At 39.4% G+C, this 17765-nt stretch overlaps 1 protein-coding gene across 1 annotated transcript in view; it reads left to right on the forward strand.

Moving 5' to 3' along the window:
- Window positions 1-17765, forward strand: part of ATP10A (ATPase phospholipid transporting 10A (putative)) — a 114206-nt gene that overhangs the window by 53746 nt on the left and 42695 nt on the right. The window contains exon 3 of the mRNA XM_008498077.2: window positions 10409-10494. Coding sequence (XP_008496299.2) covers window positions 10409-10494 — 86 coding nt within the window. The remainder of the gene's footprint in view (window positions 1-10408; window positions 10495-17765) is intronic.

The raw sequence follows: 17765 nt of genomic DNA on the forward strand, positions 1-17765 counted from the left end.
CTGCTATGACTGTGGTGGTCAGACACTTTACATATGTGTATGTACTTGTGAGAGAAAGCTATGATAGTCTGGAAGGTACAGGAGTGGAAGAAACACTGTTCAAACAAAACAATAGTAGTAATACTTCATTTGGTTTAACCAATTCCATTTGGAATTAAAAACATCAGTAATGTGTGGAGATTTTTAGACAGCCATGCTAATTCACTCGTTCAGCTTTCTTAATGACAGAGTAATGAACTGTTCTACATCAAAGCATGGAACACAGCATTTTGGTTTCAAAGAGGAAGAGAACTTGATGTTTAACATACAACATGAAATCATGTATAAATTGTCACGAGCATTTTGGCAGGCTATTTAACTTTTCCACGCATTATTGCATGTTATATTTTTGCTTATTCATATACCTGATACAAAAACATGTCCCCATATGGCTAAGCAAACCCATATACCTGTATAGCAATGTGGCATGTCTGACTAAGATCACGGGGATCTGATTTACAGGCTGCTGCTGTGTAATAGGAAAGGATAAAAGTGGCTTTGTCCTGCTGTTAATTATAGAGGTGGGTCATATCAGCTATTGAGCAACAAAAAGCAAATGGATTATCTTCTGCTCCTCCACAGTTGTTTAAGCAATCTCTTTGTAAGTTTGCAGAATAGGTAACTGATCATGACATGGAAGAAAAATTACACAAACTATCTTATTCAATTATGTTCTTCTTGTTGGTCTTACTCCTGACATTTGTTCTCATTGGTTGCACTTCCACATCTCACATTTCTTGAATGCTTACACTAATTAGTATTTGCATAAGAATCACAGAGTGGTTTGGATTGGAAGGGACCTTTAAAGATCACCTAGTCCCAGCCCTTTGTTGTGGGCAGGGACATCTTTCTCTAGATAAGGTTGTTCAAAGCCCTGTCTAATCTATGACCTTCAGTGATAGGGCACCCACAGGTTCTGTGGGCAACCTGTTCCAGTGTCTTTCCACTGTTATAATAAAAAATTAATCCTTATAGCAAATCTAAATCTACTCTCAGTTTAAAACTGTTAACCCTTGTCTTGTCACTGCAGGTAAAGACTCTTTCTTTCTTATAAGCCCTCTTTATATATTGAAAGGCTGCTAAGGTCTTCTCAGAGCTTCCTCCAGGCTGAACCTCATCTCTCTCAACTTCGCAGTCTTCGCAGGAGAGCTCCATCCCTCTGACCCTCCTCTGAACCTGCTCATACAAGCCCATGTTTTTCTAGTCCTGGAGACCCTGGAGCTGGATGCAGCTCCGTTTGGTACTCCAGGTGGGGTCTCACCAAAGCAGAGTAGAGGTGGAGAATTCCCTCCCCTGATCTGCTGGCAACACTTCTTTTTATGCAGCCCAGTATATGATTTGCTTTCTGGGCTACAAGCACACATTGCCAGCACATGGCCATTTTCATATCCGTCTTTTCTCACAAGGCTGCTCACAATCCATTCATCCCCTCATCTGTACTGATACTGGGGATAGTCCTGACCCAGGTGCAGGACCATGCACTTGACCTTGTTGAACTTCATGAGGTTCACATGAGTCCACTCCTTAAGAGTCAAGGTCCCTTTGGATGGCATCCCTTCCCTCAAGCACATCAAAAGCACCAAAGGTTGGTGTCCTCTGCAAACTTGCTGAGGGTGCACACAATCCCACTGTCTATGTCATTGGTAAAGATGTTAAATAGTATTGGTCCCAGTATGGGCCCTTGAGAGACACCACTCATTACTGGTTTTCACTTGGACATCAAGCCACTGACTGTAACTCTTTGGACGCAGCCATCCAGCCATTTCTTTGTCCATCTAACAGTCCACCTATAAAACCCATATTTTGTGGCAAGAATGCTGTGGAGAAATCTATCAAAGGTTCTTGCAGGAGTCCAAGTAGATGACATCTGCCCAGGGGAGGAACAAGCTGGTGAGGGAAGACTGCACTTGAGTGCAGAAAGCTGCTGATTACTGAGGACAATATCATGCAGGAACTTTTTAACCATTGTGCATACCTGAAGCATGAGTCAGTTTTGCTGAACAGAGAAGCAAACTTCAATCTCTACCTCAGTGATACATCTTTGTCCCCCTCAGCTCATTTCTGAGCTCCGCTGCCCAGTTTTGGAACTGGCGAGGCTGTTGTGAATTTCTTTTCATAAGATCTATGTAATCAGCTGATGTCTTTAAAAAAATGTCTTTGGATCCCTTGAGTTTTTGAAATAACATTCTTCAGTTTGCTACTGGAGCCATTATCATGTTGATTGAAAAGGAACTTGTTCAGTAAAATAATAGTAGGTGAGAACAGACAGACCAGAGACTGAAGTTCTTCCTCATAGTGCTCTGCAGCCATTCCAGCTTCCCCCATGTACTGTGCATGTCAACCACAGTCCTGCTGCCCTCAGACTGACTTAATCTTCACAGCCAACCCTCCACGGGGCTATGAGGGAAGTACATAAACAAGTGGGATTCAGGACAGAAGATGCACTCCTAATTCCTTGTTAGGAGCAAGTAGTAGGGCAGGCATGCAATAGTGAACAGCAGTACAAGACAGAATTCCAGGTGAAAATGACAGCCCAAAGTCCAGCTTTCCGTTTTCATTTGGTTATAGAACTGCCTGGTGCTGAAAACACTTGTGGAAAGGCTCAGAAACCTTTCATAGTGCTGATATGAATGCTGCCCTGTAGTAGTTGGAATAAAAGGTGTCTTTTCATTAGGACTGTTTCTTTCCACTCTGGGCTCTCCTGTAGCTGGCAGGGGCTGAAGTCTCTGAGTTCCTTTTGTGGCTGCTGTATTTTTCAGGTTTCACTCACATCCTAGAAATGTTTCTTAAACATAAAGCCTTGCAAGGTAAAGCTGCTTTTATCCAGATTACCCATCTTCATGTTGAGATTGGCTTATCAAGCTTTGGCATGTTATTTGTCCCCTGACACTACAGCCACTATGGTTAGGTTTTACCATTCATAAGGAAAAGCTTTTATTACCAACAACTTTCCTGTCAGCACTCTAGTGTTCTGTTTTATATTTGTGAAATGATGTAAGAGAGGTGCTTGGCATTTCCCTCTTTGTGTTGAAGGGTCTTTGTCCTTCCCATTCCCATTTCTTCTGGCAGAATTTCATCCCACATGAGGTCAGACTGGCCATCAGCCCAGACTAGAGCAGGAATAGGCCAAGGTACATTCAGAAGCTGACCAGAGGCATTGTGCTACTAAATTAAAAGGACTGTGCTGTACTTCTGCCACCAGCCAAGTGAAATTTCTTCCTGCAATTGTGAAATGCAGCAGAAAGATTGCTAGAAATCTCTCCAGAAGGAGGGAAAAGCACTGGAGAGTGGGAAGGGTTACCTCTTAGCAAGTCTGTGAGCATCAAGTGAAAAACTTCTGGAGGAGCAATGTGGGTTGTACAGTTTTTTGAGCCATTGAGATGCTAGGTCTGTGGTTTAGTGGATGTTCTGAGCTAATACTGAGGTTAATTCTTACAGGCTATGAACCAGTGTATTTCAGTGACTGACTTTTGGGACAAGCAGATAGCACTTTCTTAGCTGTCCAGATCTGGGTCTGTATTTCATCTTTGATGTAGTCAGTTCCCTTGTCATTCACCAACATTATGATACTTGGTGAACTGGTTCACTCACACCACTGTACTTTTCAGTGTGTTGCTAAGACTGGCCATTATCCCAATGAAATTAAAACTTGCAAGTGTCTATTTCCAGCATTGTTGGCACTATTTTGATACTTTTGCCCCATTGCTGAGGAACAGCTGGTTCTTCATCTCGCTGTTGTAAAATTCTTGAGGTTTTCCTGGGCGTTGCAAACAACACGTTATGTTTCCTGCAGGATGGATATTGCACTGTTGCCTCCAAAAAATTTGTACAAAGGAGAAATCTTCTTTTACTTAGATCATCCAGAGGAAGGTCATGCCCCTAACATGCATTTGGCTCGCTCAGCTCTTCCATTGTTTCTGAATACTGAACATCTCTGTTCCATTTAGACAAAAGTATTGAAATTGAAAAAAAACCAATTATAGTAGTAGCTGTCAATGTGAAAAACAAAGATATTAAATTCTGATGTACAGCTGGATCTGTTTAGTTCCTACATAGCATAGATCAAACTATTTCTTCATTTTCTTGTGAATTAGAGGCACAGATAAATTCTGCCAGAGAGACTAATGTGGTTTAGACATTAAAACATTTCACTCTTTCAGTATATAAGCAGTCTGCATGCTTTGAATACATAAAATCAATATGTAATTCCAGTTGCACATTAATAAAAGGTCAAATTAATTTTATATGGTAAATGCAAAGTACTACTACATAAAGCAGTAATAAGATGGACCAATGCATTAGGGGGATGAGTTCTCGTTGCACTTAAAAGCTTTTAAAGGGGAAAGCTACTTTTCTGGCTGAGGCACATTTTTGTCTATTAAATATTTCCCTTGAGTTATCCCCATGACTCCATTTCTTCTTTTGTCTTTCCCCAACACATAGACACCAAAACAAATCCCAGAGCCCTCACCCAGCAAATTCACTGCAGGGAGAGGCTGAGATAAGATCCCCAGCATAGGCAGTAAACACAGTGTGATAAGCAAGTAGCTGTCACTGTCACCCAAGGGCATCCTGAGGAGCTCAGGCTGTTCTGTTGGAAGGAAGGAACATTAAACTGTTTTCTGCAGCAGTAAAATAGGGCAGATAAATAAAGGAAAACATTTTAATAACTATGCATTATTAATATCACTAGCAAGCTATTAAATCACCCATACAACATGCATTTAATGAAGGGAAATATGTTGTTTGAATACTGTGTAATTGTCAAACTAACTCATTTGGCAGAGCAGTGTGTTTTGCTTCTGAATCTATGACAGTTTTGTGAGGTTGCCAGCAGAGTCAGAAAGGTTGGCATTTTGCTATATAGATTCAGAGTGATTTTAGCTGCAGCTTCAAAGTCATGTTGGAGAGAGCTAAATTCAGTCTCCTTTTTTTTGAGAGAGACATTTACAGTTTCCTTGATTCATCTACCTGTTGGTTCCCTGCTCTGTAAAAGAGGCATCGTAACATTTTGCTCTTCTTTACACTTTGCCTTTTTAGGATAGAAGTTTTTCAGAGTGATAATGTCAATAATCACATGAGAGATAAGGGATAGGGAGTTATTTTAGAGAATATTTTAAAGAAGATACCTTTCCATTATACTTTCTTTATACTTTTTGTTTGTGTTTTGTATGTTTTGTGCTCCAGACCTTCACCAGCTTCATTGACATTCTTTGGACATGCTCCAGAACCTCAACATCCTTCTTGTAGTGAGGGGCCCAACACAGTTTGTGACTTGGGACCTCACCAGTGATGAGTAAAGGGGCACAATCACTTCCCTAGTCTTGCTGGCCACACTGTTTTTGATACAAGCTAGGATGCTGTTGGCTTTCTTGGCCACAAGTCTGTGCACAGTAGCATGGGTAGAGGGGTTTCAACTATTCCCATTTATTTAAAAGAAAGTGAAACATAGTTTCAGTTCCTTTTTCAGCTCCGTAGAAACCAAATCTGCATTTTTAAACTACAAAGTATCATCGTTCTCCAGTAGTGTCATTGGGACAGCAGTGTGCCCTTGTGGCCAAGAAGGGTGTTGGTATCCTGAGGTACATTAAGAAGAGTGTGTCCAGCAGACCGCGGGAGGTTCTCCTTCCCCTCTGCTCTGCCCTAGTGAGACCACACTTGGAGTATTGTCTCCAGTTTTGGGCTTCCCAGTTCAAGAGGAACAGGTATGTAGTAGAGAGAGTCCCAAAAGACGGCTATGAGGAGGCTCAGGGCACTGCAACATCTGTCTTATGAGGAAAGACTGAGAGCTGCATCTGTTCAGCCTGGGGAAGAAAAGACTGAGAGGGGATCTTATAAATGTTTATAAATGTCTGAAGGGTGGGTGTCAAGAACAGAAACACAGGAAGTTCCACCATAAGATGAGGAAAATCTTTTTTACTATAAGGGTATCAGAGTACTGGACCAGGCTGCCTAGGGCAGTTGTGGAGTCTCCTCTAGAGACTTTCAAGACCTCTCTGGATGTGTTTCTCTGTAATCTGCCCTAGGTGATCCTGCTTTGGCAAGGGGATTGGACTCAGTGATCTCCAGAGGTTACTTCCAACTCCTACCATTCTATGATTCTACTATTCTTCTGTAGCTCTTTCAAAGAGAATTCAAGATTGATTCTCCTGGAGGGAGAGAGGACAAGTGGGAATATGATTGTGTGCAGCCTTAGAGTGTTAATGCAGGAGTCAAAACTTTTGAGTTCTGCTGGCTTTTTTTTTTTCCCCTTTCTCTTAAAGTGCTTGATTTTGCTTAGACTTTGACACAAATGGTACTTATATGGGCTTTTTTCAAACTCAGCACTCACTGAAACTACTATAATCATTCCTGGCCCTTCTTTTAGATTTCTTGTTTCTCCAAGTAACCTTCATGTATCCTTTAAAGCATGTTTTTCCATCACGTCTTAACAATGACCATTCTGTGCTCCAATTAAGCACTGTCTGGTAGTAAGAACTCTCCCTTAAGGATAAGCAAGGTATTTTGCCTTACCTACATTGTACAGGGATTAATTCTTATAATTAGTTATGGTCATTAAAATTCACATTAGGAATGTGAATGTAAGAAAGGAAGAACAGGTTATTTAACTGAAAAATCTGACTAATATGAAGAGAATTTAACCCTGGTCTTTTCCATCCAACAGGTTTGTGGAATACTCTAGGGAGCTTGCAATCAGTGAATCTCTCTCAGCTTTGTGTGAACCACAAAGTCAGTTGTTCAAATCAGCACTGCTCGAGGCAAAAGTTTTGGAGACACACAGAAGTACCATAGAATAGATATGACACCATTTTATACCTCCAAAAGAGAAAAAAATGTTCCAAGCTGCTTGTTTGTGAGTGACCTAGTCTTGTTGATTTATACTGGGAGGCCAAAAAAGCACCAGATAAGTCAAGTTCTAAGGGAAATTAGGCACTTTAAAACCACAATTCATATTTTAGTCTGTCCTGTCCAGACATGGAACTTTTCATCCCTCTTGGGACTGGGACAGCTTTAATGCCCAGCAGTTCTGTAAGTGAGAAGGAAGACTGAAAAATCAGGAGCATCAAATAACTGTTGCACAGAAGTCTAGGGAATTTCTAGTTTTCACCATAACAGTGATGCAGAAATTCAGTGTAAGAGAAAATGTAAAGGTAGTAGGGATGAATTTTATTTTTCATTGGACTTTTGGCTTTAACTTCCGTCTAGCTGCAGCTTCTCTTAGATGTTAATACATGACAGCATCATAACAGTTTATGTTTCATTTGCTGCTGAAGTGTGGGTATCAGCATAAAAAGGAACAAAACTTTGATCATTGTGAAATCTCATGTTAACTTTGCACTTCTTTATAAGCACTGAAAGCAGTCACACACAAGCAGTGTTGCAGTGTTTAACTTATTTGTTCGTTCACTTACCAAAAGGCATTTTCACATCAAAACAGTGTCATTAGTGTTTATCTGCCCTTCCATTTCACAGGGAAGAGACTGAGCTGTTTGATTTATTAATAAAATAAAATAACTTTTGCCATAAATCAGAATTCAGCAGCTTTTTTTCCTTACGTAAACTACTATTCTAATTGAATTTTCTCTCCTCCCAGATATTATCTGGTTAAAGACCATAATCACGTATTTCAAGTTAATTTTAACAGAACATAAATACAGAGACGGTTAGATTTACCGATAAAGGACTTTTAGTTCCAAAACTGAGCCATAAATTAAAAGAAGCCAACAAACAGATGAGGGAAAAAGGCTGAGCTGCACGGTAATGATGTAGGTAGGTTTAGTCCCTCTTATCTTGAAAAGATCTTTTTTTCTTAAGACTCTAGCTCTAGATTTTAAGTAGATTTTTTTTCTTCTCATTTGTAAGGTTGCTGGCTTTGCTGTCAGGCTTTTTTAGCAGAAAGGGACTTCACTCTGACAATTTGCAATTGCTCCAGAAGTTATTGCATCTGTAGAGCACTGAAAAACTATGCTCTCTCTGCTGAGTTCTGCAGCCACAGAAATCCTGCATTTGATTGCACTGGGTTTTGTTAGTAGTTGTCTCTTGGTTTCCCTAAGGGGCATTCATCAAAGATGTTAAGATTTCTCTCTTTATTTTAATACTACAGAATAAAAATTTGTGCTCAATTAACTATACTATATATAGTATGTTACAATAAAAAGACAAGAAATATTTATCTTTCTAGTCTGTTCTTTTCCTTTAGTTTTACAAATACAATTTAAGCTACAGCAGTGCCTTCTTTAACACAGTACTTAGGCAGAGAGACAGTATATTATTGAAACACCTTCAGCAATGTTTTTAGATTATTTTTCCTGTACAATTATTTTTTCCTGCCAAGGAGCATACCAGGGCAAGGAGGGAAAAGTATATCATGTTCTGGGGCAGCAGAGCAGGTGTTACATAGGCAACAAAGGCTTTCCCAGCACAAAAAGGTTGGATGAGGCTTTGGAGAGCTTAACCTTCTCCAACAAGCTGAAGTGAAGCCAGCTACCAGGTAGCACTGATTGCTAGTGTAGTGTTTCTGTTACGTGAACTTTTGCCTGCTGGAGGCAAGGACAGAGGTAGAATGTACAGTAAACGAACTGTAATAAGGTATTTCAGATGTCAAGGGCTGAAAGCTTTGTGATATCTGTGCTCTCCAGTGATTCCTTCCTTGTGACTGCTAGTGTCTGAGCTGGTCTGAAGTAAGCTGCTGAGGAAGGAGGGTCAAAGGGAGTCAACTTGTGGCTTTACAGTGTCTGTCCCATTCTACAGCCTAATGATGTCTCAGGTGCCTCTGTAGAACTGGGTACTTTGGAGCACTCCTAGCATCAAATTTCAGTCACTTAGAAAGTTAAGGATGACCTCGAGAAATATCTAGTGACCTTAAATAACAATAGTATTTGGTGCTGAAAAGATCATCTGGATTTCTTTATATGGTACAGATGTTTGCCAATTTTGACATAACTCAGGGAGTCTGATTCTTAGCATAGCAATCTTTGCTCAGAGCTGTCCTCTGGTTTCAGTCCTTCCCACCCCCACCCCATTTTTCACAAGCTGTATCCTGCATATAAAAGTGATTATTTCCTCCAATGAGCTGTAGCTGCCTCTAAGTGGCAACCCATCATTCATAGTTCTCTTAATCATCTCTTGTTAATTGAAAATACCAAGAAGATTTCCAAAAGTGTTGGGCATGAGTAGTTTGAAGTCTCCTATATACTGTAAGTCTATTTTTCTTCCCATTTTAACTGACAGAAAAATGAAGCAGGGCACTGATGGTGATGCTGACATATCTTCTAGTTTCTTTTTTGTCTTCTTTAAAATCTACTTTCATTCATCTCATCTGAGTAGAGACAGCAAAAAAAAACAGCCATCTGTGTGTTTCAGACAAGCTCTCAGTAAGACTGTGCTTGTCCTTTTGTTACTGATTCCTAATCAGCTGTTCCCATAGGGTGTTCTAAAAAGTAGTGGCTGGTGTCTATGGCAGCTCAGCAAAACCATTATAAAACATAACGTTTGCAGTGTTATCACTCTTGAAAGCTTAATAATATGGTAATTTACATTGGTTCTTTCATTCAAGTGGTGTGCAAAGCAGTTTTCTAAAGGTAGTCCTTGTTGATGCAGACAAACAGCTTTCTCAGCAGTACCAGAACCTGGTATCTCTGATTTCACTGCGTAGCTTCTTTGTCTGGCAAAGAAGGGAGAACTTTGATTTTTATTTAACAATATTAAGTAATTTTGCTGTGATAGGATGTTTTTCCTCAGACACAACAAGCTGCTGACTACAGGTAGATATATATAGTCAGCAAAAATACCAGCCTCACACTAATGAGCTGGAGAATCAAGAAGGTTTTTAACTGTTAATTAGGAAAAAATTATTCTGCTGTGTGTGTGTAATTTACTGTGGTAGATCAATTTATATGTGTTGGCATAAAGCAATTAAGGATTCTTGCTAATATTTCAAAAGCTCATATTAGCTTTCTCATAATTGGCAGTATATTGGCTTATGTTGTCCTAGATTTTCAGTAACTTCACTGAACTAAGTGTAGCAATACCACTGAATATTTTGAGACTTCCCAGGCAAATTTCTTTTTTTCACTCCAACGCAAATTCATTTGATGCCTGGGTTTGGTATCTTTTATTTAATGCTTTTAGAAACTCGTGCTTTTCTACTTCCAGAACAAAAAAAGTCATGTAAGGGATATTTTGGAAGGCATGGAAGGAATTTTGGTGCCCAGGTCCCCTTGATTTTTAGTGCCACTGGTCAGTGTCATTCATTTGCTTACTTTGAAAAACCTGACCTTTAATATATTACGAAAGCTAGAAAAGAAAGTGATTTTGGCTACCATTTGCAAGTCTTTTCCCTAAGTAACTAACACTTTTATTATTTCAGGACTCAGAATTTGACCCCTTGAAGTTCACCAGTGTCATTGAATGTGAGAAGCCAAACAATGACTTAAGTAGGTTTCAAGGTTACATGTGAGTATTTCATATAATATCCTTCAGTAAATACTCCCTTTAACTAATATGGAATAAAATAAATGCTGGTTTGTTTTGGACTGTGTTCTTTAAGTGGCATTATCAGCACATCTAAATAGAGCTGCATATTTAAGGCTCTTTTAGAGGGTCCTCACTTCAAAGTGAGATAGGAGCCTCATATTTCCATTCCTTGAGATGGATTTAGTTGTTAGTTTTGATTATTTTACACTCCAGAAAGGAATGCATGAAGCAGTGCAGTTACAGATGCTCTTTTCCCTTTCCTTCCCTCCATGGGTCACAACAGCCCATCTGTAGATGGGAGGAAATAGAAAATCAGTCCAAGAGACCCAACAAACACAATCTGTTATACACTACTTTTATGAAGATGGGCCTTTTTGGTATTTCTTTTACTGTAAGTGTCACTGAGGAAAATCAGAAGGTAAAACTAGAATTTCTCCAGCTATGGCAGTATTCCTTTCATCTTATTCATACAAAGTAAAACAATAGGCTTATGGAATGGGTGTGCTTGTACCTTACAAGGCAGAATCACCTCTTACCACATGACTTAATTCCAAACAAACAGAACTGCATTAATAAAAGTGTTTATCTCTTGCCAACCAGTCCTGCTCAGAAGCAAATATTTTGGTAGGTGCAAAGCACTTAGTTTCCAATATAGCCAGGACTGTAATGTGTGGACATGCCAATAGTGGTGACCTTAGGAGATGCACTTGTGTCACTTTTTTTTCTACAGCCTGTGACTATATGGAGAGTGAGGGCTGCGGATATTTGATTTGTGTCTACATTTTAATGAAGCGAGTCAGACATAAATTCTGTTTAGAGTTTACTGATTTATTACCCATATTGATTAGGAGTAATAAGCAGAACTGAATTGTGTAAATGGCACAAGGCAAATTGCTGGAGCTTGGGGAGGTTTTTTATTGTGATGCTATTTACCACCTCACTTACTTACAACTTTCATATGTCACAGATTGTGTGGGATGTACTGTCAATTGATTTAAATCAGGATAGATTTTTTGAAACTACATCAAGTTGTAGTGTAGGAAAATGTGTTCCTTTATTTAACAGCACAAAGCCCTACAGTGCATTTAAAGATAGGAGGTTAGTGTGAGACATTACTGCATGAAGGTGTGTAACTGCCTACATTAATAGAGAGCCTGATCTACTGAAGAAATGACATTTCCAGATATAGAAATTGAAAGTTTGGCAGCTTTTCTAGCACAGTTCATGCGCTAGAATCAAAGTCCCCCCAGAAGTTGAATACTGTAGAAAACATGCATAAATTTGTCTTTCTTTGTGTATTTACTTATGTACTCCATGTGAAAAATGTCTTGTTGCATATAAGTTACGGAACCACTGGAATTAGGTAGCAAAAAACATGGCATTATCTTTTGGAAGACTGTTGTTCAATATGTATTCTATTCAATATTTGTATTTTAATGTTTCACAAATTACGTGAATGTATTTTGACACAGCAGAAAGCAAAGATACCAGTTTTGAACCTGGCAGAAAGCATCAGACAATTTCCAGGTCTCATCAGCTGCGCTGCAAGAGATTTACAGCTAAAGGACCATAGGACGTTTGAAGTAAAGAGCAGAGACCAACACCTCAATAAATACTATCAGTCTCCTGATTTATCTAGGGATAAAGGTTTTTTCCCCCTCATTTTCAACTTCCTTCATTGGTATAGTGAAATCATGGATCTCTTTCAGATCATACATTAGCAAGATAAAAAGTAGTTAGCACATCTGAATTGAAACATGTCATTGCCATGTCAAACTCAGATCTTAAGTCTTATTCAGAACATTACCAGTAGTCAGTGCCTGAAAGAAAGGTTCACGTAGCTCCCAGCCGATAATACCTCAACTGAAAAGAAATATTACTGAGATACGTAAATAGGGTTGCTACAAAATAATAGACTTTCAAGAGATCTGTATGTAAAGGTGCTTGAAGTTTTGACTATTTTGTAGGTTTCATTTTTTTAAATAAGTTTTCTTTATCTTTTGAAAATACCAAGAGCTCCTTTGGTCTAATGTCTGTGCTGACAAATCTTTCCAGGAATAGAAATATTTACTTTTCTGTGTGTTTCAAGCGTTTTAAAATGTTTACAAAAAATGTAAAAATGCCTGATCCTATCTTATATCTGCAAATATGTGGTGTACACAGTACTACATAAGAACTTTTCAGTTACATTAACACAGTCTGCAGTGAGCACACTCTCGGTGTGCAGATGGACAGGCAGACTACCATTTCTACTCAGGTTCTTGATTTAATACTGCTTTGAAGTTCTGCATCCTCAGATATATCCCAAGCATAGATCCTTATTTATGTTTCCCCTGTAAGAAGTCGTCTGTGTAAGAATAGAATAAAATCTAACATGGCTCCTACCTGTGCTGGTCCAACTAGATTAAAGACAATATGCATGGCAAACATTCAGAAATCCCATTCCAGACTCCAAAAATAACAAAATTGCTTTAACATCTTGTTTATAGCTTTTTGTGAGTATATGGGCAAAGGAAAAGGAAATGTAGCATTTGGCATTATGGCTTTTCAGCTTTCCTCTGAAAGTAAAATTTCATTATTACATGAAAACAGAAAACGTCATAAAAATAAATATAGAAAGGAATTACAATAATTATCTGAATACATATGTGTGTTTCTGTTTCAAAGCTTGTCATAAGATAAAAAACCAAAAATTATTATAAAATTTAACAACTTTCTTTTAAGACAAAATGTATAAATCTATTCAGTGATGTCTCTTTAATGTGCTATAGCAACACCACCTCCCCTGGAAAACAAAGCTACTTTTCATTGTAGTTCAGAGTCGGGAGGATTCTGACTGATGATGTGCCCTGAGACTATATTTAAGATTGTTGAATATTTTCTTCGGGAGTGTCAAGCCTTGAAAAGTAATGCCAGCTCTACCATTTGCTTTTGAAGACACTTGAGAAACCTTTCTACAAGAACACTTTCATAGTGCTGTAGCAAAGTCATAGCTAACAGCATCTGCTCCACCCCATTTGTCCTAATTAATCTATTTTAGATGTTTAGATTCTGCATATTTGCACTGTCATCCATGTGAGAAATTGCAGAGAAAAAGGGCATTGCACTTGCACCACACCAGTGCATTCCTCGTGGACTAAGCTTCTCATTCCAGGCATCTGAGCTGCTTCAGCCAGCCGCTGTTTGCAATACTGACAGAGAAAAGTTTCCTTCTTTGACTCCAGAGTTATACTGGCCTAAATCCAGAAAGGGGAAAAAACAGACTGTTCAGCCTTTCTAACAAGCTTAAGGTTTAGAACTCTGCAGGGCTAGAAATGGGATGTAAGCCATCTCTCCACCAGGACATACAGTTACAGCCTTGGCAGGTTTGTTATCAAAGTGGGCAGTTGTATCTAACTCTGATTTCCAATATTTTTTAATCCAGACCTTTATGGGCATCATTTTTGATTCTTTTATCATCAATGCCCCGTTGCCTTACATATGTGTTCTGTTAACGAGTCACTGGGAGTGAGTGCAGAGAAGAATAAAAAAATTACAGAATGTTAAGGATGGGAAGGGACCTCTGGAGATCACCTAGTCCAACCCCCCTGCCATAGCAGGTTCACCTAGCGTAGGTCGCTCAGGATGGTATCCAGTCAGGTTTTGAATGTCTCCAGAGACAGAGACTCCACCATCTCTCCAGGCAGCCTGATCCAATGCTCTGCTACCCTTACAGTAATTTTTTTTTCCTTGTGTTTCAGTTGAACCTCCCGTGTTCCAGTTTGTGACCATTGCCCTTTGCCCTGTCACTGGACACCACTGAAAAGGGTCTGCTCCCACCCTCCTGACACCCACCCTTTAGATTTTTATAAGCACTGATGAGATTCCCCCCTGAGTCTTCTCAAGGCTGAACAGGCCCAGTTCCCTCATCCTTTGCTCATAGGGTAGATGCTCCTGTCCCCCAATGATCTCAGGGGCTCTGCACTGGACTTTACAGTAGTTCCTTCTCCTTCATGAACTGGGGAGCCCAGAGCTGGATGCAGCATTGCAGAAGGGGCCTCACCAGGGCATAGTAGAGCAGGAGCAGAATTTCACTCAGCCTGCTTGCCACACTTTTCCTGATGCACCTGGGTGATGCTATTGGCCTTCTTGGCCACAAGGGCACACTGCTGTCTCATGGTCATCCTGTTGTCCCCCAGGACTCCCAAGGGACCTTTTTCTGCAGAGCTGCTTTCCAGGAGGTCAGCCCCTAACCTGTACTGGTGCATGGGATTATCCCTCCCTAGGGGCAGGACCCTACACTTGCCCTTGTTGAAGCCCATTGGATTCCTCTCTGCTCAGTTCTCCAGCCTGTCCAGGTCACACTGGATGGCAGTACAGCCCTCTGGTGTGTCAGCCACCCCTCCCAGGTTTGTATCATCAGCAAACTTGCTGAGGGTACACACTCTCCCTTCATCCAGGTGAAGATACTGAGCAGGACTGGACCCAGTACTGATCCCTGGGAAAACCACTTGTTACTGGCCTCTAACTAGACTCTACACCACAAATGCCAACCCTCTGAGCTCTATGTCTTGTCTTCTTTCCTTTCATAAAGACTGGAGTGACATTGGCTTTTCCTCCAGTCCTCTGGACTTGCTCGTTCTCCATGAAAAATAAGAAAAAAGGGAAAGAAAAAGAAAGGAAACAAAGAGTTTCCTCCAGCCACTGCCAGCTTCTTTCTCCTAGATTTTTATTTCAACCATGTTTTCTAAAGGTCTGGTGAGCAACAGGTGAGTTGATTGACTTTGTTTGGATAAGTCAAAGTAAAAAAGCAGTGCCACACACTTGTAAGGATGAGATTAGTTTTGTTGGGAAAGCATAGTGTGGGTGAGATCAGTAGTCTGGGGTCTTGACACCTACAGCTTAGCTTTAGATGTTGCACCATTGTTTTGGAGCAGGTTCAAATGTACAAGCTAAGGTAGTAAGGACAAGAATATAATTGTGTAGAACGTGTATACAAGTAATTGCATATGAAGATTGCCATGTACAATATACTTGTCACAGTCCACTGTTACTGTCAGGTGTTAAGAATTGATGAAGGTTATAAAATCATAAGCCAGAGTAATTACTACTCGTCTCATTTATTAACAGGTATCATAACTATCATTTGGAGACATTATTGGAAATTCAGGCTAATATCCCCATGATTTATGAGAAAGGTTAATGTAGAATTCAGCCTTAAAAAGCAGAGGAATGGCAGAATCCAGGTAGTACTGTAATTTTTAAAATATGGAACCATTAAGAAATTATTTCCCATAGTGTAAGCCCAGCCAAATTTATGTAATTTTCCATCTGGCAATCAGTGCTGGCACCTATTTGCATATCACAAAGAGATATGTGAGAGAGATTTTGGGCATCCCTCAGTTTTTGAAGCTCCCGTGGCAAAAGCTGAGGCAGTGGTCTAAGGGTGTTTGCTGAAGAGGACAAAAGCAAAAACTCTGTTCTTGTATTTGAGGGCAGCAGGAAGAATGGTCTGAGCAGGGGAACTTCTCTCCGAGTGAAAAAGCAACACTTCATTTTTGTATCAGAATCATAAGCTTCATATTATATAATTTTTTCCTTTCTCCGTTTGTTTCTGGTCTCTAGTCTGATGTTACTGCTGCTGCAGCCACCTCAGCTGTCAAACCCATCACTTTTTCTCCATCCTTACAGCAAAAATCTAAGCATACCTGTTCTTTTACTAGTTCTTTTAGTTTATATTTTTGAGTAGGGAGTGGATATAATATATTATGCTGAACTAAAAAAAAGGACTTTATATATGTGTCTGTATATATATATATATATATATATATGTATGAATGTATCTATATTACTTAGGAGTACATTTTACTCACTAACTTCATCAACTAGAGACTACATAGCACAGCCAGCATAGCAGCATAATCTCCAAATAGTGATACTAGGCTGGGAAAGAGTACAAAGGGTTCAGGAATGTGAACCTTTTCTTCTTGCAGATCTGAGGATATCTGATATAGTTCTCCAGGCCTGAGATCCAAGAAGCATGTGCTAAAGTTAGAATTTTGGTCCTCATTTAGAAAAATATAACAGTCAGAGGAAAGCATGAAGCTGTAATCCAGGTATAAAGGCTAAGGAAATAAGCAAAGAAAAAGAACTCCACATTTTTATGAAAGGCACAATTTTAAGCCTAAGTCTGTAGGTTTCAAGGGATGCAGGATTTTACATGCTTAAATTCAGGTAGCCATAGAATTCAGCATGGCAACAGCACAATGTTAATTTTATTATCTCATTATACAATCCAAGAATTCTCTTGAACTCCAAGATTTTACTAGTTTTATGTCTGGTTTTTAGACTCTGGAGTTGTGGGGGTTTAGATGCTCTGAAAAGTGTATACAGAACATTTAAGCAATTCATACTTGGCTTTAATCTTCTCTGAGGCTGTGGGATACACCAGTTTTTATATAAATTTTTTTCATTAGAAAAGGCTTGAAATTATTATTTGGTTTGTCTTTTTTACCTAGTAAAACATTCTATTGCTATTTTTAAATTGTTGTTTTTATTGTTTAGCATTTTCCTGGTGAGTTGTTTCTCATAAGTCTGTTTTCTCTGTCAGCTGAAATTTGAGTCAGTCCATCAGGAGATAAATTGTAGAAACGTGACTTTGTTCTATTTTTTTCATGTGTTTTGGTGATTGTCAACAAGAATCATCACATCACTGACCATTTCATGTTTGTTAAAAAGTCAGTGAGAGACTTCTGGAAGGAATTGCTCTTGTTCTCACTGATGAACACATGGAATTTTTTGCTTTTCCTTTTCACTGAACTGGAGAATATTATCCCTGTCACATCTTCCTTATTGTCACTGCTTCTGAAGCCCAGTTTCACCGTATTTATTTCTAAGATTTCTGTGATAAGAACATGTAAATAGGAGGTTAATAATATGCATTACACAGCTGCCCTTAGGTGGACTGTGTTAACTGTGATTGTAGAGTCAGTTGCACATACATAGACAGTACAGTGCATTTTCAAAGCATTGGTAGTCTGCACACATACTGTAGATTTGGTCTGCATGTCTGTAGTGAGCATTTATCCATAATATTTGTACATCCAACAGCAACTGGTGGTGCTGCAGATGGGCTGCTGCATATCTGGAATTCTTGGGTAGGTGTTTTCAATTTTCAGTCTGCCAGAGAGTCTTCCCAGGAGAAAGATCTAAGGAAATATCTCACCATCAGGCGAAAAAGAAAAAAACCTTTGTAAACTTTGATGGTTCCT

The sequence above is a fragment of the Calypte anna genome, chromosome 1, assembly GCF_003957555.1.
Source record: "Calypte anna isolate BGI_N300 chromosome 1, bCalAnn1_v1.p, whole genome shotgun sequence".
Lineage (NCBI taxonomy): Eukaryota > Metazoa > Chordata > Aves > Apodiformes > Trochilidae > Calypte > Calypte anna.